Source organism: Phodopus roborovskii, unplaced genomic scaffold (assembly GCF_943737965.1).
Source record: "Phodopus roborovskii unplaced genomic scaffold, PHOROB, whole genome shotgun sequence".
NCBI lineage: Eukaryota > Metazoa > Chordata > Mammalia > Rodentia > Cricetidae > Phodopus > Phodopus roborovskii.
The window spans coordinates 20,819,974-20,847,049 of NW_026126549.1; the positions used below are offsets into that span (position 1 = coordinate 20,819,974).

A 27,076-nucleotide genomic window follows, 5' to 3' on the forward strand; every position below is an offset into this window, starting at 1 on the left:
ATGCTTTATATAAGTTGATAGGATTATGATAAAAAAAGATAACTACTTCCCACCTCTGCTGTATACAGTGCAGTGGTTTGTTTTGAAGTATAATTGCTTTTTATTTATAGCATTGATAAGCACTGTTGAAATTAAGGGAATAGTTGGTTGATTTTACTGGGGCTAAGAAGAAAAAGAACCAGTAGTTAAGAGTGAGTACTACTTTGTATGAAAAATCTGAATTATATTCCCAGTACCTGCGTTTGGTGGCTGATAACTAACTCTAGTTCTAAGGAATGCAACCCCTCCTCTGGTCACTAGTATTCACTACACACATAAACATAATGGAAGAAATAACTAAAACAATGAACAAAAGTCAAACACTATTCAGGCGTTATGTATTCTCTTTTAACCATTACAATCTTGTAAATTAGGAGTTTCATATGAAAATAGCACATGGTATATGAATAAGTATTTAAGGCCCCCTAGGGTGATTCTGATATGTACTACATTATTTAGGGTTTTAATAACCACTGTTTCCTCTCTGCTCAGCTAATTTGTCCCTATTTCTTGCACCTGTATCTCAGTAAGTGACTCATTCCTTTAATCCCAGCACCTGGGAGGCTGTGGCAGGTGGATCTCCAGGTTTGAGACTAACCAGGTTTACAGGGCCAGTTCCAGGACAGCCAGGGCTACACAAAGAAACCCCATCTCAGAAAAACAACAGACTCTTAATTTATATGGGCACAAGATGCCATATCAGGCAGTATGATGCTAGAAGCTGCTCTGTGACCTCATTACAACCAAATGGTTGGGTGTGTGTGTGTCTAAAACGTTAAAAAAAAAATGTTTTGTGCATTCCTACAAAGCTTGGAGGGAAAGAACTAGGTCTTGTTGATTGGTTCTCAGCATAGTGTGTGGCTGTAAAGAAGTACTTACTCTCACTTCATGTGTGTTTGCTATTTGTAATCCAGCTGTACACAGTGCATTGTAGAAGTATTTGCTGCCTTTACATTTAAGTCCCTGAGTTTCTAATACTTGTATTAGACTAGACTAAGCCTAATTGCTGATTTACAAAGGAAATGTGGCCGTGCTCTTTTTGCTTTGAATACTGTTAGAAATAAACCACTGTATCATTGCAATTTAATGTTCTAGAGCCAGGTGTGGTAGCATGCATATGTAATCCACGAATTCAGAACTCTAGACCAACCTGGGCCACATAGAGAGAGGCCTTGTCTTTAAAAAAAAAATAAAAGTTCTTTAACTTATCATAAGGTTTATTACTATGTCGGGTATTTTAATTTTCTAGGTCAGTACCAAAAGGAGTTGCTGCTTTGGGTGTTTATGTAGAACATGCTTTTTTTGTTTTTATTTTTGACTCTGGTGTTTGGAGACAGGATTTCTCTGTAGCCCTCTCTGACTGTCACGCTGTAGACCAGGCTGGGACTAAAGGCATGCGTCATCACTCCCTGTTGATTTATCTTTTGAGAATAGCTACAGTGGATGAAGTATGGGTGGTGTAAACTCTCCCTGTGTTTGTGTTGTATTTAAATGTACAGGGAAAAAGTTTACAAGAGAACTTCTAAGACATTGTCCTGACAGTCGTTGGAGCAGTTATATTGGAAGTGACTCATATATTTGTACTTGGTAAAAATGTAGGAAGAGGCTGGGGGCATTGGTGTCGAAAGGCTTTAATCCCAACACTTGGGAGGCAGAGGCAGGTGCATCTCTGAGTTCAAGACCAGCCTGGTCTACAAGAGCTTGTTCCAGGACAGCCTCCAAAGTCACAGAGAGACCCTGTCTCAAAAAAAACCAAAAAGGGGGGGGGGGAATGTAGGAATAACCTTCTGGAGTGGAGTGCATGCTTTTATATGAGTATCTCTTTTTATGGTTCTTCACATTTATTTATTGTTCGTTCATTCATTCGTTCATTTTGCTCACACTGCTTTATAGCATCCAGGACCACCAGCGCAGGGGTGGTAACAGCCCAAGGCTTACCCACAAGCCAGTCTAGTGGGTCATTTTACAGAATGAGGTTCCCTCCGCCACATGACTTTTTGTCCTTCCGGGTTCGTAGGTTATCTCTCATAATCACACACCACTTCTTGATAAGTAGGTGCAGTTCAAGGTTGAGGTGATAGCTCACTGAATAAAACACTTGCCACACAAGCAGAAAGACCAGTTTGGATGTGAAAAGCCTAGGTGGGAATGGTGAGCAGCTGAGCCATCTGTCAGCATTCAGAAGCTAGAGATGGGATCTATCCCAACTGGTTGTATAGTCAAAACTTACATGACAGGTTCAAGGCCCTAGGACTGCTGGGGGTGGGTGTGTGTGATCAGGACTTGGACAAATCACTTAGTGGTGGAGTGTTTGTTTGGTATCTGGGAGTCCAGGGGTTTGATCTACAGCACCCAAAAGAAGGTGAGATTGTTAAGTGACCATTTGTAATTGATATGCAGATGGTAGCTGTATTCTCTACTTCCCAATGAAGCAGTGTATTTTAATGCTTGCATCTTTTCCCTTGATCTTCAGTTGTCTACACTCTACCCCGTAGGGCTACTGTTAGCAATATTTAAAGTAATGGCAAGAACTGATAAAAATTCCATCATTGTGATTTTTGACAAACTAAGTAGTATGATTGGAATGTATTGCTTCAACCAAGGGAGGGTGGGAAATGGGAATAAAGCAGATATAAAGTGAATTAACCTGTGAAGAAGGAAACAGGTTTCTGATTCTAATTTGTATACCAGCTATACTGGTTACATTTTATTGTGATCATTCACCCTTTCATCTGATTCTTAACTCTAGTGTAAGGAGCAAACTTATTTCTTTAAGAACATGTATTGAAGGCATATTTTAAAGTTTGGATTCATGACTCTGCTCTCTTTGCGTGTTACTTATTTGGCCATACATGTTACATATTAAACCAAGATGATCATGAAAGAAGCTGTTGGTTTTTGTCTTGTTACATACTATTAATACCAGAATAATGAATGTTCAGTAACTTGAGTGATGTGCAGGCTTAATGCTAATAATCATAACTGATAAGAATTGAAGAGTACAGTAGACAGGCCCAGAAGAAAATGTTCCACAACACTGCCCATCTACCCCTTCCTCCAGCTCTGACATTCTTTTGGGGTGTTCCCTGAGCTTTGCACAGTGTGATAGAGAAATTCCAGTTAAGGCTCATCTTTCAACAGTTATGTTATTCTCAGCACTTTGCCCAGTTAGGAGTCTCTATAGTAAGTACATAACCTACTGCCAAAAGAATCCTCTGTAACCACAGCCGAAAACTTTGGTGTGTGGGCATAAACAAAAATATTTAGAAGGCATTAGTTAGGCACAGTGTCCAGTTAGCAGTGGAATAATGGAAGCTTCCCCCACTGGGGCCTATGAATTTGTTCCCCAGCCACAGACTTAGCCAAGTTTACAGTACCAGATGTGGGTTCCTTCCTGTGGAGCTAGCTTCAAATCCAGACAGAAAGTGCATATAGTTAGCTCCGTAACAGACCTGCCACTGTTGGACCTCGTTTTCATACAAATGTATGTTTGATGATATTCTATGTATGTAGTATATGTTTATTGATACTATATAATCATATGCTTAATGATCTTTGACCTACCAAGATTTTGGGAGCAAATTGATATAACTAAATATAGGCTTTTGTCAGTCAAGGTCTGAAATTAGAGCCAGTATTTCTCTTGAATATCACATTTGAAATCCCCTGCAGTTTTGATGGATGGCATTAAAGGGATAATAGGATTGTGTATCTGGGACCACTGGTTAAAATAAACAACTTTAAAGAAGGAAGGAAAGAAAAAAAGAAATATTACCTGGGCAGCGATAGTACATATTTTTAATCCTAGCCAATAGGCAGAGGCAAATGGATCTCTAAGTTCCAGGACAGTCAGGGCTACCACAAAACAACAAAAATGAGCGTAGCACATTATATAATATTTTCTAGGAAAATCTTTATATTCTGTGTTAATACTGATGTTTTAGAAGCAGTTCTGTTTATCAGCAGAACAGCATATTTGAGCAAAATTGTAAAGAAGAAATAGAATTAAAATGATTAACCCAGAGACTGATATTTAGTATTGTTTTTGGTCTTAGATGGGATCTCATCTCATCCTATATATAGTTTAGGCTGGCCTCAAACTTTGCCTCAGGTTCCTGGTTACTAAAGTTACAAGCATAGCCAACATTATGATGTGTTATGCCTTTGATGCAGGTTTTATCTTTCAAAAAGAGAAATTAACATTTGCATTATTGAGGGAAATTTTTATTTATGTACAATATAACACAGGATAGTTAAAATTTTTTTTCATGAACAGATAAATATGATTATGTGTGTTGATGACTACTTTTTTTGTTTGTTTTTGTACATGGGGTTTCCCCGTGTAGCTTTGGAGCCTGTCCTGGAACTCACCTTAAAGACCAGGCTGGCCTTGAACTCACTGAGTGAGTGCAACCACTGCCCAGCCAATGCTACTCTTGTAATACTAAGCATAAGCAAAAATGTGATTCCTTTTCAAGGAAGGACAAATAATTGAAGTTTGGTTGGGTATGGAGGGAGTTGGGAGCTAATGATAAGAGGTCTTTCTTAAGTATTGTGGGATGGCTGGAGTTGTTTCTTCCGTTACAAAGTTTGTCCAGGGTCTGGAAATGATGCAGATGGTTATAAAATTGAGTTATGTTGGTGGGAGTAGTTATTTACTCTTTTGAGCACTGTACTTAATCACTGGGTTTGTCTGTGACTAGAGAAAAGGTTCCTTTAAATAAAAAATGTAAATGTCTTTTTTTTTTTTTTTTTGAGACAGATTCTTCCTATCTGACTGAGCATGGCTTAAAATTCAACAGCCCTTAGTCTCCCAAACACTGAGATTATAGGTGTGAGCTACCATACCTAAGGAGTAGGTTGTAACCCTAAGAGTTTATATTTTAAGCTATTAAGTAATAATGGTTTTGCATTGACTCTTGCTTTCTTGTTTTGTTAGGTGGTATGGACAAGAAAAAGACTATAATGTGCTAGTCATGGATCTTCTGGGGCCCAGCCTTGAAGATCTCTTCAATTTCTGTTCAAGAAGGTTCACTATGAAGACTGTACTTATGTTAGCTGACCAGGTGTGTGAACTTTTGAGAAAAATTACAAACTGAGAAAAGTTTATATAATATCAGCATTTCATAGATCAAAATATTATAACTCTTTTCAAAAAACATAAAAGGATTATTTGTTGTCCTACAGTAGTAGGGTATTTGTTCAGCTGTGTTTTAAAATAGTTCCTCTGGAAATAAACTATTGCATGCAGTATCCTGTATTTTACTGTTGGTGGTGGCATATAGACTCTTCGAATCCCATCATTTGGGAGACTGAAGAGGGGTTACCAATTCAGGGCCAACCTGGGCTTCATACAAGATCCTGTCTCAGGTGAATAAAGAACAACAGCAAAGAACTATTTAAAATAATAATAATAACAATAAGAAGGTACCAGGGCAACTAAAGATGAATCTTTAGCCAAATTGATGCTTAAAGTAATAGTTTGGAGCATTAATGCCATTGAAGCAACACTAGGACATTTTAGAGGAGCCTAAACTTTGCCTTTTTCGTGGCCCAACCTGGCTTCAAACTCCCTAGGTTTACCACTGGGGAAAACAAAGTAGACCTTCTAGGAGCTTAAAGTCAAAAAGAAAGATTCAAGAAAATTGCTAAGGACTTTCTTGCAATATAGCCCTTAGCAATTATTTTTTCTCATTATGTAGATCAGTTTGTTCTTGAACCCATAGAGATCCATTTGCCTTTGCCTCCTGAATGCGAATGCTAGGCCTACAGTTGAGTACCACCAAGTTTTTAGTCATTCATACTAGCAGAACAGGCCAAAAGCCATAGAAGTTAGGCCTTGATAGCCAGCAAGCTTGAAATAAAGGGCTTTTTTCTATCATTTATTTGTAGTGCTGTCATAGATTATAAATAATTGAAAGATTGGAGTACTTGAGAAATTATTAGTTGCTTTTATCACTTACTATTTTTACCCTTTTTCTTTTTCAGATGATCAGTAGAATTGAATATGTGCATACAAAGAATTTTATACACAGAGACATAAAACCAGATAACTTCCTAATGGGTATTGGGCGTCACTGTAATAAGGTTAGTTAAAAGCTCTTTGCATGAAAGAACACAGAATAAATAATAAAACAAATTGCTTTGATAAACTTTTGAATCTTTGAATTTGCTGTAATCTGCTTAAGAGATTGTGCTAGGATAATCAGCTAACTCTATTAACTTAGTAACTTGAAATATATTCTCTCCAACTTATCCAACCAAGGTTAATTTATATGAAAATATAAAATTCCAAGGGCTTTTTAAAATGAGTTTTAATCATCTATATTTAACTTGGACAATTGTGTCTAGTTTTCATTCACTTAAATAGTGAAAACATTTACATATAATCCTTCCTGAATGGTGTAAACCAGACTTTATTAACCTTAGTTTGGATTTTGTAACACGTGTGCTTGTGGCAGTATGGCAACCACTGATCCATCTGTCACTATGGCGTTAACCCTTGCTCACAGAGCATGGTTGATAACTGTAAATTCTTCAGTCCTTGGATTGGTGTATTTAAAAGTAAATTTTGGGGCCTGCTTCAAAAGTAGCTTACAGTTTATTACTTGGGTTCCCACTTGGGTGAGTTCTACACCCCTCCTCCATGCTGTTACAGGAAAACACTGACCAGTGATTGAACATTCCTATAGTAGAATGAGTGCTTATTGGGGGTTTCTGACAATGGGTTCCATATTCGGAGTGATTAGGTTGTAGTGACGCATGATTGCAGTTAGAAGCTAATTATATTGAAATTTTGTCTGCAATGCTTAGTTTTATTGAGTGAATTGCTTTCTTTATTCATTCAGTGTTGAGCTCGGGCAGACAGGCAGCATTGGCAATGCACAAAGCATGTTCATCTGATCTCAGAAATTCTCAACTTCAGGACAACTGGGGGAGAGGGGGTGGGTTTTGTTTTTTGTTTTGGGGGGAGGGGAAGAAAACTTCCCATTTGTTAATCAGGGAGTGTGGTGTTTTAGATCTAGCTGTAAATGTTTACCTTTGTTTGCCTGTATGAATGCCAACTTGGAGCCATTATATTAGAACTGGTGTTGCTTGTTAATGTGAGAGATTAATGTTGGTCTGACCAAGTTTTAGGAAATAAGATTTTTCACCTAACTTCATATATTGAAGGGTTTTCAGCATTCTAATTAAGTATCTTGCATTCCAAATTGCATTTAAAGAAATGTTGCTTCTCTCTTTGAAGCATCCAGGTTCTTAGTTATTCTAAAACCTGGTAATTGGTTAGGAAAAAAATTTTTTTTTGTTCTTAATTTTTTCTGGTGCAGTTTTGCCAGTTTGACTCTTCTTTTGGCCATTTTCCAGCCTCTCCTTCCTATTTTCTTACCCTTAAACACCCATTATCCCCATGTGATCCCTGTTCTGCATAGTGACAGAGCAGTAAGTACATGGTTTTTGCCTGCACTTTAAACAGTGGCCTAGAAAGTAACACTTCGAATTCCCTACCCCCTTCTTATGAATAGTTCATTTAATCACATAGATGTCTTGGAAAGTCCATGTTCCTTTTTTGGAATCTGTTTCCTCTGTACAGATAGTAAATAGATTTTATGACACTGCTTACGTGGAGCAGTTTTCAGAGAGATCAGAAGTTTTCAGAGAGACGTGAAGTGTTTCATTATGATTCAAATATAAATGTTTCTCTTGAACACTTTAGTGTTTGCTTTCTGTAGTTGTTTTTTTTTTTTTTTTTTTTTTTTTTTTTGTGTTTTCTGTACTGTAGTTTGAAAGTGCCCATTGTGTAAGACTGGCTCCTTCAGTCAGCTTGTACCAATAGATTGTATCCACAGGGATCAGGCTTAGGCTTCATGGGGTGGGGCAGCTTCCAAGTTTGGCTTTTGAAGTTAAATTTCTTACTTGGAAATTGTTCTGAATTTGATATTTAGGAGTAGTCACTCCAATCTTAGTGAATTTGCTCATCTCTTCCAGAAATCAGCCCTGCATGCTTTTAAAATAAATTTTAAGGTGACTAAATGCCTTCTACCTCTTCCTTACTGAAGATTCCTCTCCCCCCACCCCCTTACGTTCTTTTTTTGGGGGAAGGGCAGATTGTGATATCTAAGATTGCAGATCCAAATTCCCCGTTTTTTATTTCAAAATTAAAGAGCCAAATGTCACCATTACTATCCCTGTTTCAGGCAGTGACACGATCATAGTGGCATTAAAAACATTGTAGAGTTCAGTGTTCTTGAGCACGTGGTTTTTATTTGGAAAACTGAGAAGCTACAGTGCTTGATGGAAGAAGGATGGCATTTGGCTACCCTGTTCTTTCTCTAATGCCTCGGTGTTGCCTGTCTGCGCCGGCCATTGTTGCAATGTACGCAATACTGTTTGATGCGCTGCCACCTCTATTGTCTGTTCAGTGTTTAGAATCTCCAGTGGGGAAGAGGAAAAGAAGCATGACTGTTAGTCCTTCTCAGGACCCATCTTTCTCAGGATTAAACCAGGTCTGAAACTGTCTCCTATTCCAACCTCAACCCCAAATTCATGTGCTTTTCTTTCTTATTGTTTTGTTTTAATTACTTTTAATTAATTCTGGAGAGTATAGATCTTGCTCAAGCACCTCTTACGTTGGCATTATTCAGACATACTTGGCAAACATGTAACATTACTAAGGTATATTTTTGTGGCTTTTGCTTAAAACTTTTAAAGCTTAGAGAAAAAAATAAAAATAGAATATTGTCTTTGTTTTAGATTACTAACTGACATGAGGAAATGCTGTTAGTTTAGTATTGGAGCCTTTACTTTACATAAACTTTTGAGATAAACTAGCTTTAAAAATGTATATTAGAGCTTTAACGCTGTTAAGTCTTATGAGCTGCAGTGGTTATGCTCTGCTGTACTTTCCTCTCCTTCACTAAGAACCTCAGGTAAGTATAGGTCACATTTCACACCTAGTATTTCTCAAACTTGATTAATCAGGATGTCAGTTCTTAGCTTTCAAATGGTTGCTTGAAGAGCATTCTATGCTCTAGACTAGAAGACATTGTATTCTTAGCAGAACAGTGACAATTTAAGGAAAAAACAAACTAAATGGTCAGTGGCCATTAGTCACAGGAAGATAACTGAATATATGACCTGATTGAGATTTGGGCAGGCTGAACAACCTAGTAATTGAATCACTTTACATTTTCTTTTGCTTTGCTGGAACCTGTAGCCCTGCCCCCGAGGGCAGCCCCACCGTGATTTTAGTTTTGTTTTGAGGCATGGTCTCCAGCCCTAGTTAGCCTGGAACTTGGTATGTAGATCAGGTTGGCCTCAAACTCTGAGCCATCCTATTTATTCACCTACCTATGCCTCCAAGTACTGGGATGAAATGGAAGATGTATGCCACCACACCTGACCCAATAAGAATTTTTATAGACAAAGGACCATTTACTTTAGGATGTGAATTTTGGTGCTTCTGGAACCAAGATGTCTATAGTGTTTTATAACCATGTACTCTGAGAAGTCGGCATTGGCATAAATAGCCATGAAATGGAGAAATACACAATGTTGAATCAAAACTAAATTACCTTTCATTTATTTTTTTTTTACACTACCCCAGGTTTGTTTTTATGTTTTCAATACTGTCTAGGGGCACAGTCTTCCTGTTCAAAAGGTTTCAGGTTTCAGATACTCAGAGTTACCTTATCTCAAAAAAAAAAAAAAAAAAAAAAAGGCCAACTATTGGGTTGAGCGTGGCAGTACATTCCTGTAATCTGGCAAGAGGAGGATCACAGCAAATTCCAGGCCAGAGCTAGTTAAGTAGGGAGTTCCAGATAACCCATAAAGAGCTTACTGCTGTGGCTGAATCTGATTGGGGGAAGAATGCATGAGTTAATTATTAGAGGAAACAAGTTTAAAAACTTAATAGCCTCATTTTTATTTACCCATCCACGTGTTTAGTTTGCTCACATTTTGTAGCATAACAACTTGATAATCTAGATGTTTTAATATTTTGTTTGTATTATACAAGCTAGTTAGATTGCAAATTAATTAATGCAAGTTCTCAGAAAAGTAGCTTGTCCCAGTAATGAAAATTGCCTGTGCCTTTGCAGGTGCAATCCTTATTGCTTAATTGGTACTGACTTTTTTTTTTTTTTTTTTGTACTGACTTTCCTTATTTTGTTCTCTATTTAGTTTCTTATTAATGATTGGAACATTTGAGGAGCTAGTAATTAGCTTGAGTTGGTTTTTTTCTTTTGCTTGTTCATTACTTTTTTATTTGAATTTAATAGTTTCCTCGTTTTAAGGAAATAATTTAAATGCTGAGTTTCTTGAATCTATCTTTGGTTGTTTACGCAGTATCTGCTTAATGAGTTGTAAATGGAGATTTAGCTTTGAGTAGCAGCTGTCAGACATAATCCACATTAGCACAGGTCCCCTTTGAAAAACTGAAAGGAGTAATCCAAGATATTCCATGAGCTAGGAATTGTTTTCAGTGCTATGAAGCTGAGTTTTCTTTGTTAATTAGGTTTTCTGTTTTCAGTGTCATTCAGAAGAACTGTATGCTCGTTTACTATTAGTATACTGATGCTGGTTTTCATATAAGAAGAATGTGCAGTGTGAGCTCTATGTACTAAAATACTTTCCCATATTCCTCAGTACCTTGATTGCTTAGGGAGCTTAATAACTAGATTAGCAGAGTTTTTATTTTCCAATCTATTCCTCATTAGTGATTTAGTCAATCTTTATAATAGACCAAATGAAAGTATGGGCATAATAGCTGGCAGAAACAGGGTTTGTTTTGTTTGTTGAAACTCTCAGTCGGTAATCCTGCCTAGCCTGGAACCCTTCTTGTAAACCAGGCTAGGCTGGCCTTGAAAGAAGAGATCTGCCTGCCTTTGTCTCCCATATACAGGAATTAAAGGCCTGTGCTTCCACCCCTGGCTGACCTTCACATGAGTAGATGGTTTTGTTTACTTGTACATGAGTTTTAAGAGATTATGAATTTCCTAAAACATCACAAATTCCACACTGGTAGAAGAGACCCCATAGTTAAGCAGAATAATAAAGTGCAGGTATAATTAGAAGAGACACAATAGTCTTACCTGTTCTATGTGCACACAGATAGATGTGTCCAGTTTGTTAATGTTGGCAATAAGATTTCATTATTACAACATAGTGTGGTAAGTAGGAGGGGTTGTATAAAAGTTAAAACTTCAAATATCTTGGTAAACAGGAATGAATTTTGTTAACCTTTTTTGTCAGAAAAAAAAAATTTAGGTCAGATTTGAATTATTTAGGAAAATGTGCTGTTAGTACTTTATTCCCTGGCTCCCACATAGATTATATGCAACTAAGCAGATAATTTTGTAAGCCACCTTAATTTAAAGGCTGTGCTTTTATTTTGGATTACATTCTATATATTTCAGATATCTTATAAAGCAATGTAATGCATGCTGTTGCTTTTTTATTATTATTATCTTAAAATGGTTTATTTTTATATCAGACTTTGAGGATTGTTATTTAAATTAATTAGCTTTTTACTAACATACTGAAGAGTGGCATCTGGGAGAGAAGAGTCCCAGAAAGCTGTGCACAGATTTTGAAACTTGCTTGTTATATCCATAAAATCAGGCTGTCAAATTTCATGTGGTAAACAACATACTTGACAATTCTGCCTTGGGATATATATATATATACATACATACACACTTACTGTGTGAAGACAGGCTACTATGTGTGTAAGAACTGAACAGATGACGTTAATAAATGAGGATAAATTACTAGGTATAATGGTGATAGGGAGGGTTACTTGTGAAGAGTAGTAAAGGCTTAATGTACTAAAGAGTAAGAACCTGTTTATTTGAATAAGGTTAGAAACCTAATGTCTCTTTGTTTTTCTTTTAAAGTTATTCCTTATTGATTTTGGTTTGGCCAAAAAGTACAGAGACAACAGGACAAGGCAACACATACCGTACAGAGAAGATAAAAACCTCACTGGCACTGCCCGATATGCTAGCATCAATGCACATCTTGGTATTGAGCAGAGGTGAGTCTTATCAAATCCATAATGGAAGCAAGCAATTGATGGCTTTTCTTAAGTTTGTTTGTATTAAAGTTTCTTAGTGTCTTAAGGGTGCTTGCTTCTTGGCTGAGGACTAAGAAATTGCTTATTGTTGTACCTTTTGCTTTTTTTTTTTTTAAAGATTTATTGTGTTTACAATGCTCTGCTTACATGTCTGCTTCAACACCAGAAGAGGGCACCAGACCTGATTACAGATGGCTGTGAGCCACCATGTGGTTGCTGGGAATTGAACTCAGGACCTTTGGAAGAATAACCAGTACTCTTAACCTCTGTGCCATCTCTCTAGCCCCCGTACCTTTTGCTTTTAACTGGTACAGAGAAGCCAAATAAATTAATGGGACTTTTTATTTTCTGTCTTGAAAGTTGTCTCTGGGATAGAAAGTTAAATGTCAGGTATGGTGACACATACCTGACATCTTAGCTAGCACTGGGAGGCTGAAGCAGAAGGATTATGAAGAATTCAGGGCCATTCTGGTCTATATGGCCAGTACTAGATTAACAGGCCCATATTGTGAGACCCTATCTAAAAAAGAAAGGAATGGTCAAACAAAGGCCTGTTAAATGTAAAAGTTGGAAACATAATTAGTATTTTCACATCTCTTAGTAGTTTAACATAATAACTACTTTTTAGTGCTGATCTTAGGCAATGCATATTTTAGTATTATGGCTTGTCCTTATCACCACTTTAGTGGGCAGTGTGAACCTGGAAAGGATGGATCCTAAAACCAAGGCAAACTAATGTATCACGCAATAGCCAACTTTATTCAGAGCATCAGAGAATTTGTTCTGAGGGTTAAAAAGAGTCACCTGAGTAAAGTGTACAGTCAGTCAGTCAAATGGACAAGCAGCACAAGCTCCACATGGCAAATAAATGTATAGCACAGAAACAACAATGGCCAGTTGTCAGAATAGTCTAAACTCCTACCCCCTACACCTAGGAGGGGCAGGAAAGCACATTCCAGAACAATGCCAAGTTTTTGAAGAAACTTAGGTCACATGACTCTTGTTTTATTGGAGTTTTCTCAAAAGCATTTTGAATTAGACTCTTCTTGGATCCTATTTCAACAACTTGAGTTTCAGAATTTGAGTTCCAGAGGTGCTAGGGATCCATGAGTCAATTTTACAAGGGGAAAAAAACATATGAAAAGTGAGTTTAGTGGCTCATGCCTGTAATCCCACCACTTGGTAGTCTGTGACGGTGTTGCTTCCAAGTTTGAAGTAAGTCTCAGAACAAACAAATTAAAAATTATGAGATTCTTAATAAACCAAAAATGTGTTGGTAGATGATGAACTCTATGTCTCCTATTTCTGCGCTTGATGTTTGTTTTTTTCCAAGTCCCCTTCAAGTTTTGGGTAGCTTTTCCCCCTAAGAGAAACAGAGCAAAAAGTGCTGTCTTTGGGTTAGGAGTAATTGAATGTAGGAATAGAAATAATAAATTTCTGAATACTCTGAAATGTACTATTACTGCATTCATTTTATTCATCTTAAATAATACCCCAGAAAAAGGTATGCCCTGCCACTGGATATATTTCTTAGTGTATGTGTTTAGTGTGTATACACTTGTGAGCTTGGCCTTTTCAGTTGTTTAAGCATCTCTAGATGGTCTTTGGGAGTTAAAAAGACATCTTTTAATAGTTTTATATCTCCCCCCACCCTATCCCCCCAACACACATGACACACAGGGTTTCTATGTATCGCTTTGGAGCCTGTCCTGGAACTAGCTCTGTAGAACACCAGGCTGGCCTTGAACTCCAGATATCCTGCCTGCCTCTGCCTCCCCAGTGCGCCCCACCACCACTTGGCTCTCTTGCTAGTTTTTTGTTATTTATTTATTAGCCTTTAGAGAGTTATCTAGCTGTATTGTTGGTCTTTTAAAAAAATTCTCTGACAATCTTGTAGGTGGTTAATCAACCTGTTTTTTGAACTTTATTAATTTTGAAAGACACCAAATATTCTTTATCTTCACTTGTGGTTGTTTTTTCTTTTATGTATAGTACTTAGTTTTCATATTTCCCCAATATCTGGTTCATAAAATAACATTCTCTTTTCTAGTCGCCGAGACGACATGGAATCTTTAGGATATGTTTTGATGTATTTTAATAGAACCAGTCTGCCATGGCAAGGGCTAAAGGTAAATCAAGCTCAATTTACTGGAGATTGTTTTTGTTTATCTTATTTGAAGGAAGAATATGAGACAGATGATCCCAGAACTTGGAGTGAGATGTGGGCCCAGTAGATTAAGAGCAACCTAGGTTGTTTTAAGACAAGAGCCCTGCCATCTTGGGAGGGAGGGAGCCGTGAAAGGGTGAGAAGAAGAGAAAATAAGCACTGTGGAAGGTGTCTTTAAGTATTTTCCAAATCTGAGTTTCTGCCAAAATTAATTTGCTTTTGTCTTTAATTTGGAAGGTTAACCATTTCAGTAAGAAGTAATTGTTAAGCAGTTGTTAAACATGAAGCTAATGTTCTTATGCTGGTACTCATTGGTGGCAACTAGTCTGATCTAGTTGGAAGCACAGGTTGGCTTTTGAGTGTATATTAATAAATCTGTGCTGTGGAGTTAATAGCTATTTTGAAGCTTTAGAGGAAGACAGTAAAATGCTCAGTTCTTTGGTGAGTAGCATTACCCAGTATGGACTTGATGCTATGTTAGCTCTCACATACTGAATCTCTAGTGTGTGTTGTGTCTAGAGCGCAGCTGCTGCACCTCCCTAAGTATTAAATCTACCCTTGCACTCCTCATTTTTTACAGGCTGCAACAAAGAAACAAAAATATGAAAAGATTAGTGAAAAGAAGATGTCCACTCCTGTTGAAGTTTTGTGTAAGGTCGGTGTTATGATGAATATTTAAGAAAAATTCACATGACCAGGTGTGGTGGTGTATACACCTTTAATCCTAGAACTTGGGAAACTTCAGGTAGTAAGACCCTGTCTAAGTAAATAAAGCTATGGGCTGGAGAGATGGGGTTCCATGGTCAAGACCTTGTGCCGAGCTTGGTGTGGTGTTGCCCTTGTACCTTTTAATCCCACCATTCCAGACGCAGAGTCAGGAGTTCAGGACTGCCAGGGTTATGTAGAGATCCTGTCTCAAAAAGCAAACCAAAATAGTATTTGCTGCTGCTTCCAGGAGGTGCAAGGTCAATCCCTAGCACCCACATTGAATGGTTTTAACCACTAGTAACTCCAGCTCTAGACTTTGTCCTCTCTGGGCACCAAGCACAAAGTAGTCACGCAAGCGCGCACACAGACACAGTGCATACGGAAAGTAATAAGTAGTCCTGTTAATAAAAAAGCAAATCGTGCACTATCAGAAAGACTTCTGATGATGTAGTGGAAATCATCCTAGTAAGAGAAAAAAACCAGTTATCTTTGTTATTGTCCTCAGAGAAAGTTCTGAATTGTTCTATAGAAAAGGATGGTTTCTTCCGAAGTTGTCTTAGGGTTTCTGTTATGATGTAACACTATGACTAACAGCAACTGAGAGAAAGGTTTACTTCCTCTTGGGACTAGGCCACATTGAATTCAAGTTGGAACCTGAAGTAAGGAACTGAAGCAGAGGCCAATGGAGGGCTGCTGCTTACTGGCTTGCTCCCCAGGGCTGGCACCATCCCGAGTGAGAAGGCCTTACCACAACAATCATTAATGAAGAAAATGCCCCATGAGCCAATCTGGGTGGGGGGGCATTTTCTCCTTTGAGGGTCCTTCCCAAGTGACAATAGCTTGAGTAGGTGATGAGTTTCAGCTTAAATTTATGAGAAAACCAGGCTATGGGTGTCTTAGTCATAGCTTCCTACAGAGTACTGAAAAAAACATTACATGTTTCTTTGTGGTTGTATTTCAAAACTTCATTTTTCCTAACTTGGTGTTTTTGTTTTTCACTCATTTCAACTGTTGAATTGATAGGGGTTTCCTGCAGAATTTGCCATGTACTTAAATTACTGTCGTGGGCTGCGCTTTGAAGAAGCTCCGGATTACATGTATCTGAGGCAGCTATTCCGCATCCTTTTCAGGTCGGTTATTAGGCTGTGAGTGGCTGCAGAGGCTGATCCATGGCTTTAGAGGGAGGGCACACTGCTCTTGTAGACAACTCAGATTTTGTTCCCCCACTCACATTGGGCAAATCATAACCACCTGTAGCTCCCCAGGACCACATACCTCTGCCCTCCATGGACACCTGCACTACTGTGTAGGACCCCCACCACCACCATCTCTGTGTATGTTTACATGTACATAATTAAGAATAATTTTGCCCTGTTCTAATGGTTGCATCTACAGAATAACAACTGAATTTAAGGCTGGGTGGGGAAGTCCACAGGCTATGAGACTATATCCTAGGAATGTCAGGAGCTACACCCATAAAAATCTCACCAGCGTGACCACTTAAACTAAGGATTGCTGACAGCAGAAGAGCATACTGATTGGTTATCTGATACCAAGTGGTCAGCCCTGACCTGAAACATACACAGTGATGCATGCATATACTGAGGGCATGAGAGTGGGGGTTTGGGGAGATAACAATACTTCTTGAAAAATGGTCATGCATTTTTTTTAAAGCAAGGAGGAATATATAGGCATATTTGGAAGGAAAAAGGGAGAAATTATGTAATTACATTAATCTCAAATAAATTTTAGAAGTAAATGAGGTTTGAAATTTTTTTAAATAATAATTTCCGTGGTACAGAATTGTATGCAGTATCAAATTAAAAAGGCATTTAATTTAAAGCTAGGTGTGATGGCACATGTCTTTAATCCCAGCGCTTGGGGAATAGGCAGATGCAGAACTTTGGGTTCCAGGCCTGCCAGGGCTATACAAAAAAACCTTGTCTTGAGATTATGTGTGATCCTCCCCAAAAAGGAGGGAGGTACATTAAACTACAGAATCTGCCAGTTATACCAGACTCCAGCACATAGGAGATAGAGGTAGAAGGATTGGGAGCTAGTTGTGCCCATGTTTGAAATTCTTAAAACAGCAAGTAATCCATTAGTCCCAGAAATGATGTCCTGAGGTACCAGCACCATCTCCCTCACAAGCTGCCAGTTCTATACATGCTACCTTAGGAGGTTCTAAATGAGTTTCAGGGTAATTGACAGCTTGGCCCACTGTAGTTGCTTATGTTTTCATTCCTAGTATGTCCCTTTGTAGAAATTGGTGTTTTGATTTTGTTTGGTTTTTAGGCAGGGTCCTAATATGTTGACCAGACTATATAATGGGAAAAGAAATGCCCTTGGCTGTCTTGAAAAGTTAGTAGGATATTTAGCTGGACAATATTATTAAAGGTAACATGGCACTTTATTTTTCAGGACCCTGAACCACCAATATGACTACACATTTGATTGGACAATGTTAAAGCAGAAAGCGGCACAGCAGGCAGCCTCTTCCAGTGGGCAGGGTCAGCAGGCCCAAACCCCCACAGGCAAGCAAACTGACAAAACCAAGAGTAACATGAAAGGTTAGTAGCCAAGAACCAAGTGACGTTACAGGGAAAAAAATTAAATACAAATTGGGTAATTTATTCATTTCTAACAGTGTTAGATCAAGGAGGTGGTTTTAAAACTCATAAAATTTGGCTTTGTATTTAAAAAAAAAAAAAAAGACGTCCTTGGAAAATTTGACTACTAACTTTAAACCCAAATGTCCTTGTTCATATATATGTATTTGTATATACATATATGTGTGTATATTATATCATTTCTCTTGGGATTTTGGGTCATTTTTAACAACTGCATCTTTTTACTCATTCATTAACCCTTTTCCAAAATAAACATTTGGTGTTGGGAATATGGTATTGCCAATCAGTCCAAAATCCTAGACCTAACACTTGTTGATTTTTTTTTTTTTTTTTTTTAATACAGAATCTGGTTAGCCATGGTATTTTGACTTACTTTCAGACTAACTGTGTTAAGATATTTATACATTTTTGTTTGCATGTTAATGCTTTAGCGATTAATGGGGAAATGTGAACATGATCTAATTTAAGAGGTGAGTCTTGGCGTTGCCTCTAGCATGTCTATCTTAATTGCAGAGCACCTTGTTAACTGCAAAGCTCAGCATATCTTCCTAAATCATAATCAATTCTCTCTGCTAATGAGCTATGACAGATTTTAATATTGTGATGCTCCTTAAGAAGAGGAGTGCTTTATTCACTTGCTAAGGGTGTTTAGGCACTAGGGTTCATTTAATGTAGAATTGAAGCCTGCAGTTAGTTAGACCTTGTCAGTCGAAGATATCTGAGGCAAATGCCATTAAATTGCTAGTCTGTTTCTGTCTCTCTCTGGCACGTGAGTGCTTCGAGGGGTAGAACTGTTAGAGCACATCATTCCCTATACCTGGTGCCTTAGAGTTCTACTCCTGCTTCCCTGTTGTCTCCCTTTCTGGGACTTTACCTACTGATACCTGCTTGCTCTGTGCAAATGGTGGGCAGGCAAGCATTGGTTTGGGGTTTCTAGTTACTTTATTTCTGAAAGACTGCTCTAGTCTGAATGTGGTTTTTCAAATACTAGTATTTGTTCTATATTTTTAGTGTTGTATTTAAATTTTTTAATTTAAAACTAGATTCTAGGCCAGGTGTGGTGGCTAATGCCTTTAATCCTAGCACTTGGGAGGCATAGGCAGGCAGATCTCTGGGTTCAAGGCCTACCTGGTCTACAGAGTAAATTCCAGGACAGTCAGGGCTACATAAGACCCTGTCTTTTTTTAAGGAAGAAAGAAAAGTTTCTAGTATCCAAGGAACATTTGAAGAAATAAAAAGAACTGATGTCATCCTCATCCCAGTGGCTCAGTATAAAGTTGAGGGGCTTCCTTTCTTTTTCTGTATTTGGGAAGGATTAAGTTGAAGATTTGGCAGAGGCGGGTTTTTAGATGATTAGAGCTAAAGAGCATAGAGCTGCTCAGGCTGTTCAGCTTCCGCATCTCATTTGGGACTCTGATGCCTCTTTTGTTTCTTAATATTGTGTAACTAATCATGTGTTGAAGTAGGAAACAAGTATTCATGAGAAGTGGTTTTATTGTTGAAGTGAAGGCAAATACAGCCAACTAAGATATTAAGCAACACCTAAAATATATTTCCTTTTTTTCATGAAATGAAGCCCCCCCCCCCAAAAAAAAAAAAAAAAAAAAAAAAGCTGGCTGGGATAATAGGATCCATCACAAATTGCATCTTCTAAAACTAAGATTGAAATCTCATCTGGCCTAGAACAGTTTTTTTTTTCCTTCAGGCATTCAGCAGCCTTCAGAAAGAAGTATCTTAATTTTCACCTAGTTTTATTGTTCTCGTTTACTATGTGTTTCTTACTCAATAAACAAGCAGAATTTTTGTCCTGCTTTATCCAGGTATTAAAGACGAGAAGTTGGATCCACTGAGTTAGTATGTTTTCTTGAAAAAGAAAAGCAATTAAACTTAAGTTTAAGCCTTCTTCTGTATGGTAACTTTTTCATAAAAGTAACTTGAAACAGTTTACAAAAGCATCACTAGACACATTGGTCGTGCAAGTTATTACATGTACATGGACTTGTGATGTTCTGAAATACAAGATTTTTCAATAAATAATTGCCTTATTATTGGCTGCTTTCAAAGGTACATTTCTAAGGCCAGGTCAGGGATGTGAATGCTTATAGTCTTAACTACCCCAAGGCCAAGACAAGAGGATCGCTTGAGCTCTCAGGAGTTAATGGCCAGCTTAGGCAATAAAAAGAGTTCCTTCTCACAGAGTAGGTGGGTGGAATAAGTTACCAAGAAGTGGTTTTTTTTACCTTGAGCAAAATAATGCTTTCTTCTAAGATGTGTTAATCTGGGGCTGGGAAGTTAGCTAAGTTGGTAAGAGCTTGCTATGTAAGAATGGGAACCTGAGTTCAGTCCCTAGAATCTCCATTCTAAAAGCCAGCAAGGGCTTGGACATGGTGTGGCGCACATCTGAATTCTGGTGCTTGGACATAGAAACAAGCAGATTTCTGTGAGTTTGAGGCCAATCTCAACATAGTGAGACTTAAGACCCTATCTCAGCAGCAAAGCTAGCAAGTGTAATGATATTTGTTTGTAAGCCTAGCTGGGTGGAGATAGGCAAAACCTCAGGGCTTCCTGGCCAGCCCGATTAAGACTAATTGGTGAACTCCATGTCCCAATGGAAGACCCCAGCTCCAAAAAGCGAAAGACATCAGAGGGACAACCACCAGAATTGACTCCTGACCACCACCACCACCACCACCACACACACACACACACACACACACACACACACACACACACAGATGTACAACAAGCTATGCCACAATACAGAATATAGTAGTATAAGAGGATTGAACTTTAGAGTTCTTAAATATCTGTAACATTAGTGTCCAGAACATATACAAATCTGCAAGAAAATGCATTTGCCTTAAGGGTGGCATGAAAGTATGAGAAAGCTGATCTTAGACCCTCTGCCTCTCACATTATGTAAATTATTATTTATCTAAACTCTTAAGTAATGGGGTGTATAAAACTATAGACTCAGTTTCTGCTCCCACAGCTTTTGATTTCATGGCCTCTTCAATAATGGAACACCATTATTTCTCTCTGGTCAGAAGTTGTAGGAAGTGGTTGGGCGGTGGCCATATGCCTTTAATCCCAGCATCTAAGAGGCAGTATGATAGATCTCTGAGGATGAAGGCTGCCAGGGATGGACGAATGGACAGATTCCCCTCCCCCAAATATAGACAATATTTCTTAGAATACATTTTAACTTTTTTCTTTGCTCATAATCTCAGATGCTTACATGTCAATGAATTCAGTTTCATAATCTTCAGTGATCATAAAGGTTCTCTTCTGGAAAGATCTAAATGTTTTTTGTTTTGTTTTGTTTTTTTAAGTTATTTGGGGTTTCTTTTTTGGTTTGAGTTTTGCATCTTGGCAGTTATTTTTTAAGCAAATGTTTCTTTCATAGAAATTACAGAAAGTTCTAGCCACTCACTGAGAGTGTCAAGTGTTCTTCCAGGCCTTGCTTATTTAGAGTATGTGCTTCTTTCTTGTTTGTTTGGTTTGGTTTGGTTTTTGAGATAGGAACTTGCTTTGTAGACCAGGCTGGGCCTCAAACTCACAGATCTACCTACTTATGCTTCCCAAATGCTGGGATTAAATTTTGTAGCTGAGACCATAGAAAGACAAGTTTGAGCTGTGAGATCTCTTCTCAGAAGTATATATACATACTGTTTCTTTAGTTATGGACAAGGTAGAGAATTTTAGCTTAGCTCATTTAGAAGGCAGATCCTCATGGGATTCTATTGTCCTTCTGTCCTCAATTTTTTAAAATTTATTTTTATTTTATTGCATTGGTATTTTGTCCTGTATATGCCTAAGTGAAAATGTCAGAGCCCGTGGAGCTGGTGTTAGACAGTTTTGAGCTCTCATGTGGTGCTAGGAATTAAACTTGGGACCTCTGGAAGAGCAGCCAGTGCTGATAACTGCTGAGCCATCTCTTCCAGGGTGCCGCCGTGTTGCCCCCCCCCCCCCCAGCTGTCTTTAACTGTTCATTACCTCAGACACAAGTAGTAAATAGCTTTATTGCAATATGAGTGGTTGAAGATGATGGCCTTCAAAGACTTGAAGTGTTTTCCCTCACATTAACCTACCTGTGTCAGTGGACCCCAGCAGCTACAGGGCCCATTTGTAGCTTAACCCTTTCTGACGTCACCAACTGCTGCCAGGAACACAGCTGATAATTCAGCAACTTAACCCAAAACAGGGAAGGGAAGACCTTGCGATACCTGAAGAGACTGGCCTACCCCTGAATACATTCAGTCCAAAGAGGACCAACCAGGGAAGTGAACCTTTGCTCAAATCTGGAATTTCCATCAGCTTTTTTTATTGTGGACAGTAAAGTTTGAGAGATGGACACAATCCAAGAAATGAAGATGACAATGCAAGAGACCTCTCCAAGGCTCACTGAGCTGCTAACCTTGGGCATCTGGATCTGTGATGGCTGTCAGAAAGGCCTGGAAAACGCCAGCATTGCTGAGCCTCAGTGCTGTGTAATGCCTAGCACCTGCCAATTGGGACAGTTCCTTTGTAACAGGTATGTTGAGTTTACCAACTATAAAAGGTGTTAGAAAATGAAATCTGAGTAGAGAAGACACTCATTCAGATCATTAGTTTGTTGGTCTAATTCAGAAATGAGTTGAACCTGTTACACATAAATTACCAGTTTGTGATGAAAAACTACTTCCATCTTTAATAATTTATTTTTGTTTTTGTAGAGCATAATTAGTTGGGCTTTTGGTTTGGTAGGATGTAGCAGGTTCATATAGACTGGCAGCTTAATTCAAAATTCACCTGGCTTAATTTTGTATAACCACAAGACCATAGAAGAATGTTGTAGGAAAAGTTACTTGATATAAGTGACATTGTGTGCTGATTCTTGAGTTGAAAATAACTTAAAAAGTTTTGTTATTATACTATAGAAATAGCCTAAATTTCAAACACCCACCACAAATGTATAAACCTTATTAATGCATAAACATCCTTTAACTGTATGGTAACCCTTCAATACATGAGGAACTGTCTCAAAACATAACTATATCTGTATAAATTGGATTCTGGCCCTATCTTTTTAAAAACTGGCCACATTTAAAGTGAAATAATGAATAAAGATACATTTCTTATAGGTTTCTTTTTTCGGGGATAAAGTATGATTGTTGCATAAAATTAGTACTTTTTTTTTTTCTATCTGAAGACTTGAGAAACTTGAATGTAGCTTAATTCCTGAATTGTTAACATTAACTCTGCAACTTTGGTGATAATCTTCATTCTCCCTCTCCTATAGGAACAGGTTCATCTCTCATTTTGATTGATGTCACAGTGAAGATGTATTCTGTAATAAAAAATGTCAACCAGACTGCAAGATTTTAAAAACAAGCAAAAGACTAAAAAGCACATTGGAAGAGAGAGTGCTCATTAGTAGTTGGAAATTGAATGTTGGAGACCTGCTATGGTGTTTTTCCTTTGGGTACCATCAAAGAAGAGCTCATTTACGGCATGCTGTCTGCATAGAACAGCCTGCTATTGGCCTGTCTAGCTGAAGAACCAAATCTGAATTTGACTGCTTTTTTCTACCGGGAATATTATTAGGCTAACCTTCAACCAATCCCTAAATATTTGTAACCACAGACTGACCTAGCCGTTCCACAAAGAGAGACTTCTGACCTGAAACTTCCCTGTTATTAAAGAAACCCAAGTTGTCTTGTATTTGGCTTAGTTTGTTAGTGACTGATTTTCCATGCAGATCTACCTATGTGGAGGGATATTCGGTGTAACAAAGTACTAAAATATAATCATGTGATAACAGCACGTTATAAAATGGGGGGGGGGAGCCCTAGCTTTAGTAGCTAGAAAACCATGTTTGGTTTTATAATATTTATGAATAACTTTAATACTTAAAGCCAAATACTGATAGGGTAAAGGTCATTTGTTTTAGCTAGTCCATAATTTCTTCATTTTAATAGCTTCTTAGCCTGTGAAATTGGAATTAGATCACAGGTATGGTTGGGTTTATAGGTGGAATTAAAGTTTGGTTGGTAGCCTTTTAAAGTAGGCCTTACTGTGGTTAGAGAGGTGAGGACCAGCATTCAAATTCTCCAAAACCCTTAAGATGGGTGGATATAGTTGTCCACCTGTAATCACAGTGCTTGGAAGTCAGAGACAATATCTCCAAAGCAAGCTAGACAAATTGTGAACTTCAGTTTCAGCAAAAGGCCCACATTAGTATCTGCAAGGTGACTTGCCATCGGGAAAGATAGCACCTGATTTCAATCTCTACCCTGCATACAACTGTGCCTACACACATGTATGTGTACACACACAAAATAACACATGGGCACAGCACATTTTTGGTTTTATGTTTGCCAATGCTGTTTCATCTTTGTTTAGTGTTAGCTTTCTGTATGTTTAGGATTATGGGATTGGTGTTTGTTACATACCTGCTCTTAGGAGACACTGTGCAAAGGGGGAGTAAGAACGGATCTTTGCCTCCAAAGCATAGATATATATATTAAATACACAGGGATGTCTGGTTTTCCTCCCTTGTTCTAGTTAACTGGTGAAAGAATGTGTATCAAAAAATTATGTGTGTAAGTGCTTTATAATATCGTTCCAGTTTTATTCTTATAAACATTTTTAATAAAGAATAAGTACTAGGAGTATTTTATAAATACCACAAACCCCAAAGGAAATATCCCACTAATGTTTAAGGAGGAGAAAGGAGTAATTTATTGCTGACAAAAACATGACTTTTCTGTAGTGGTGGCTGTTTGGTTTTGATTTTTGTTAAGGAAGTTAAGAAATGGTCAGAAATGTAATTTGATTGTTTCAAGTTTGAAAGGGAATAGGCAAGAGTAGCTCTTGTTTATGGGATGTTCAAGTTATTAATGGGTGGGTATGTTTATTCTGTCTTCAGCCACAGTGTTGAGCCATTAGAACCATGACTCCCATTTTGTTGGGGGTGGGGGGGACTGTACAGTAGGATAGGATAGGACAGTATTGCTCATTTCTAGTTCATAAGTCAATGAGGCGATGGGATCTTTTTAATGCAATAGTGGAAGTAAAGAAGTATAAAGATCAGTATGATGTTTTTGTATAGAAATGCTATTCTTGGAGGCATAACACAAAGTTATTCCTTAAATGAATTCATTAGCACTATTTCTCCATAAGAAATGACGTACACAGAAATCTGCTTCTGGGCTAGTTGGAACCATTCTCTAGTTGCAGTAATGTCATCTGTTTCTCATTTACCTGTTGGGTTTCTAAAAGTTTATTTTGGGTCCAAAAGAACTAGTCATCCTTGTTTGGATGACTAGCCAGCCATTCTAGCTCAGAGTTGGGTGCTGAGGCTTTAATTGCTTTATAGACTTCTTCCTCGGTCATTTAGATCGGGGTGGGAGCATGGGGGGTTGTGGCTTTAATTAGAGTCCTGAACTCTGCTTTGAAAGGTTAAACTTGGTGATTTTCAAGATGAGACCAACAGCTACTAAAACATGATTATTGTCCTAGTTCTGCCTAATGTGGGGGAGTACTTGTAAACATGTTTAAAACTTGTAACATCCTTTCTCTGTTTCATTTTTTGATAGGTTTCTAGGCATGAATTGAGGAAGAGAAGCAGCAGAGCAGATGATTGGAGCAGCATTTGTTTCTCCCCAGACTAGACATTTTAGTTCATATGTACACTAGCCAGTGGTTGTGGACAACCATTTACTTGGTGTAAAAGAACTTAATTTCAGTGTAAACTGGCCCTGGGCAGCATTGCTGATGCTGATCCTGAGCTATAGCCGCTGTAATTGTGAATATTAACTGAGGTAGTGAAAATGGTGTCTGGTTTTCTATTGCATTTTTTTTTTCAAGTGGAAAAGTTAACTAAATGGTTGACACACGAATTGGAGAAATTGTGCATATGCCAATTTTTTGTTAAAACCTTTTATTTTGAACTAGACTGCTTTGAGATATCATTTCAGAAGAACGGCATGAACAGTCTTCAGCCACAGTTGTGATGATTGTAAATGTTCACAATTGTGTGTTCTTAGGGTTTTCCATCCCTGGGGTTTGCAAGTTGTTAACTTAAAACATTCTTTTATGGCTGGCTTCTTGTTTGCAAGCCAGCTGATATGGTAGCAACCAAAGATTCCAGTGTTTGAGCATTTGAAAGACTCTGCCTGCTTACCTGTGCTAGAAATAACAGCATCTAAAGTGAAGACTTAAGAAAAAAACATAGCGACTACTAGATTATCCTTAGGACTCTGCATTAACTCTATAATGTTCTTGCTATTAAGAAAGCATATTTGTCACAAATTTAGTTACCGTCTTACAACTGAACATGTATGTGTGTTGCTTAGATAAATGTAATCACTGTAAACATCTATATGATCTGGGATTTTGTTTTTATTTTGACATGGGAGCTTTTTGTTTACAAGTTCATTAAAAACTAAAAACTGTTTCTGTAAGGAAGTGAAAATTTTTTTTTTAAACAACAAAATGCCTTGCTGACTCAACATGAAATATATCGCCCCATTTTTTGTTTTGAGACAGGGTCTCGTTTAAAGCTCTGGCTGGCCTGGAACTCACTGTATAGATCAGGCTGGCCTAGAACTCACAGGGACCCACCTCACTCTGCCTCCCTGAAGTCCATGAGCTACCATGCCCAGCTTTCCCTAATTTTTATAATAGACTACTTCAAGCCATGTGTTCTATGATATTTCTTTGCTGCAAAAAAAATTTTTTTGTCTTGATCGGAGGAGAAAAAAGGCACTTTCCCTTTTTTTAAAAAAATGACTCACAGGCACAATACCCAGTACTGCAGCTGCCGTTGCGTTGGCCTTGACTCCCGCTGCCACTGACTAGCAGATGGACTGATTCTGAGTAAGAGTGAAAGTGTTAAAGGGTTTAATAACTATATCACAAAATACTTCCTTGTGAAATGGCTGTAGGAGTGTCACACAGTGAGGTTGGTGATGCTGGCCCTCCAACCCCATACTTGTTCCCCATGCTTCTTCCCAGTCTCTGATCCAAACTAAGGGGAAACTTACTGACAGTAATTCTTTATATGGTGTAATTTATTCATTTACAGCATGTCAGGATAAATTAAAAGATCATTTGTCTGAAAATGCTGCCAGGAGCTTACTGTATAACTGTAGGTGTTTTGTATAATAATCTGGAATTGTAAATTGACATGTTTGGTTAAGATTGTCCGGATTGGTTTGTTGTGGTTTTCTTTAATTTGAACAGCAATAATTAATTCCATGATTGCCACATTCTGTCATCAAGAGATGTATGTATTAGTACCATAAAGCTGAAGTCTTAGGTGGAGATGGTGGGTGGCAGCTTCTGTTTCTTCTCAAATCATACTTGTCAGTTGAGGTATTTGTTTCTTGATTAATAAACCCTTTGATACTTTTAGCCAGAAATCAGTCTCATAAAGCTATTTTTGAGTAGTTTGTGTAAGATAAAACTGTTCAG

The 27,076-nt window shown here is 38.0% G+C and overlaps 1 protein-coding gene across 8 annotated transcripts in view; it reads left to right on the forward strand.

Moving 5' to 3' along the window:
* The window catches only part of Csnk1a1 (casein kinase 1 alpha 1), a 32,932-nt gene extending 6,868 nt beyond the window's left edge, over positions 1-26,064 (forward strand). For 2 of the 8 annotated variants that reach the window (XM_051201033.1, XM_051201026.1), the window contains 9 exons: positions 4,979-5,105; positions 6,028-6,126; positions 8,460-8,543; positions 11,934-12,073; positions 14,163-14,241; positions 14,860-14,934; positions 16,011-16,117; positions 17,409-17,557; positions 19,438-19,519. In XM_051201033.1, coding sequence (XP_051056990.1) covers positions 4,979-5,105; positions 6,028-6,126; positions 8,460-8,543; positions 11,934-12,073; positions 14,163-14,241; positions 14,860-14,934; positions 16,011-16,117; positions 17,409-17,557; positions 19,438-19,472 — 895 coding nt within the window. In that variant the 3' untranslated portion in view covers positions 19,473-19,519. Of the gene's footprint in view, positions 1-4,978; positions 5,106-6,027; positions 6,127-8,459; positions 8,544-11,933; positions 12,074-14,162; positions 14,242-14,859; positions 14,935-16,010; positions 16,118-17,408; positions 17,563-19,437; positions 19,520-25,197 lie in introns of those variants that run through there. The other 6 variants (XM_051201028.1, XM_051201027.1, XM_051201029.1 and 3 more) reach the window with 6 other exon arrangements.
* The last annotated feature ends 1,012 nt before the right edge of the window (positions 26,065-27,076 follow it).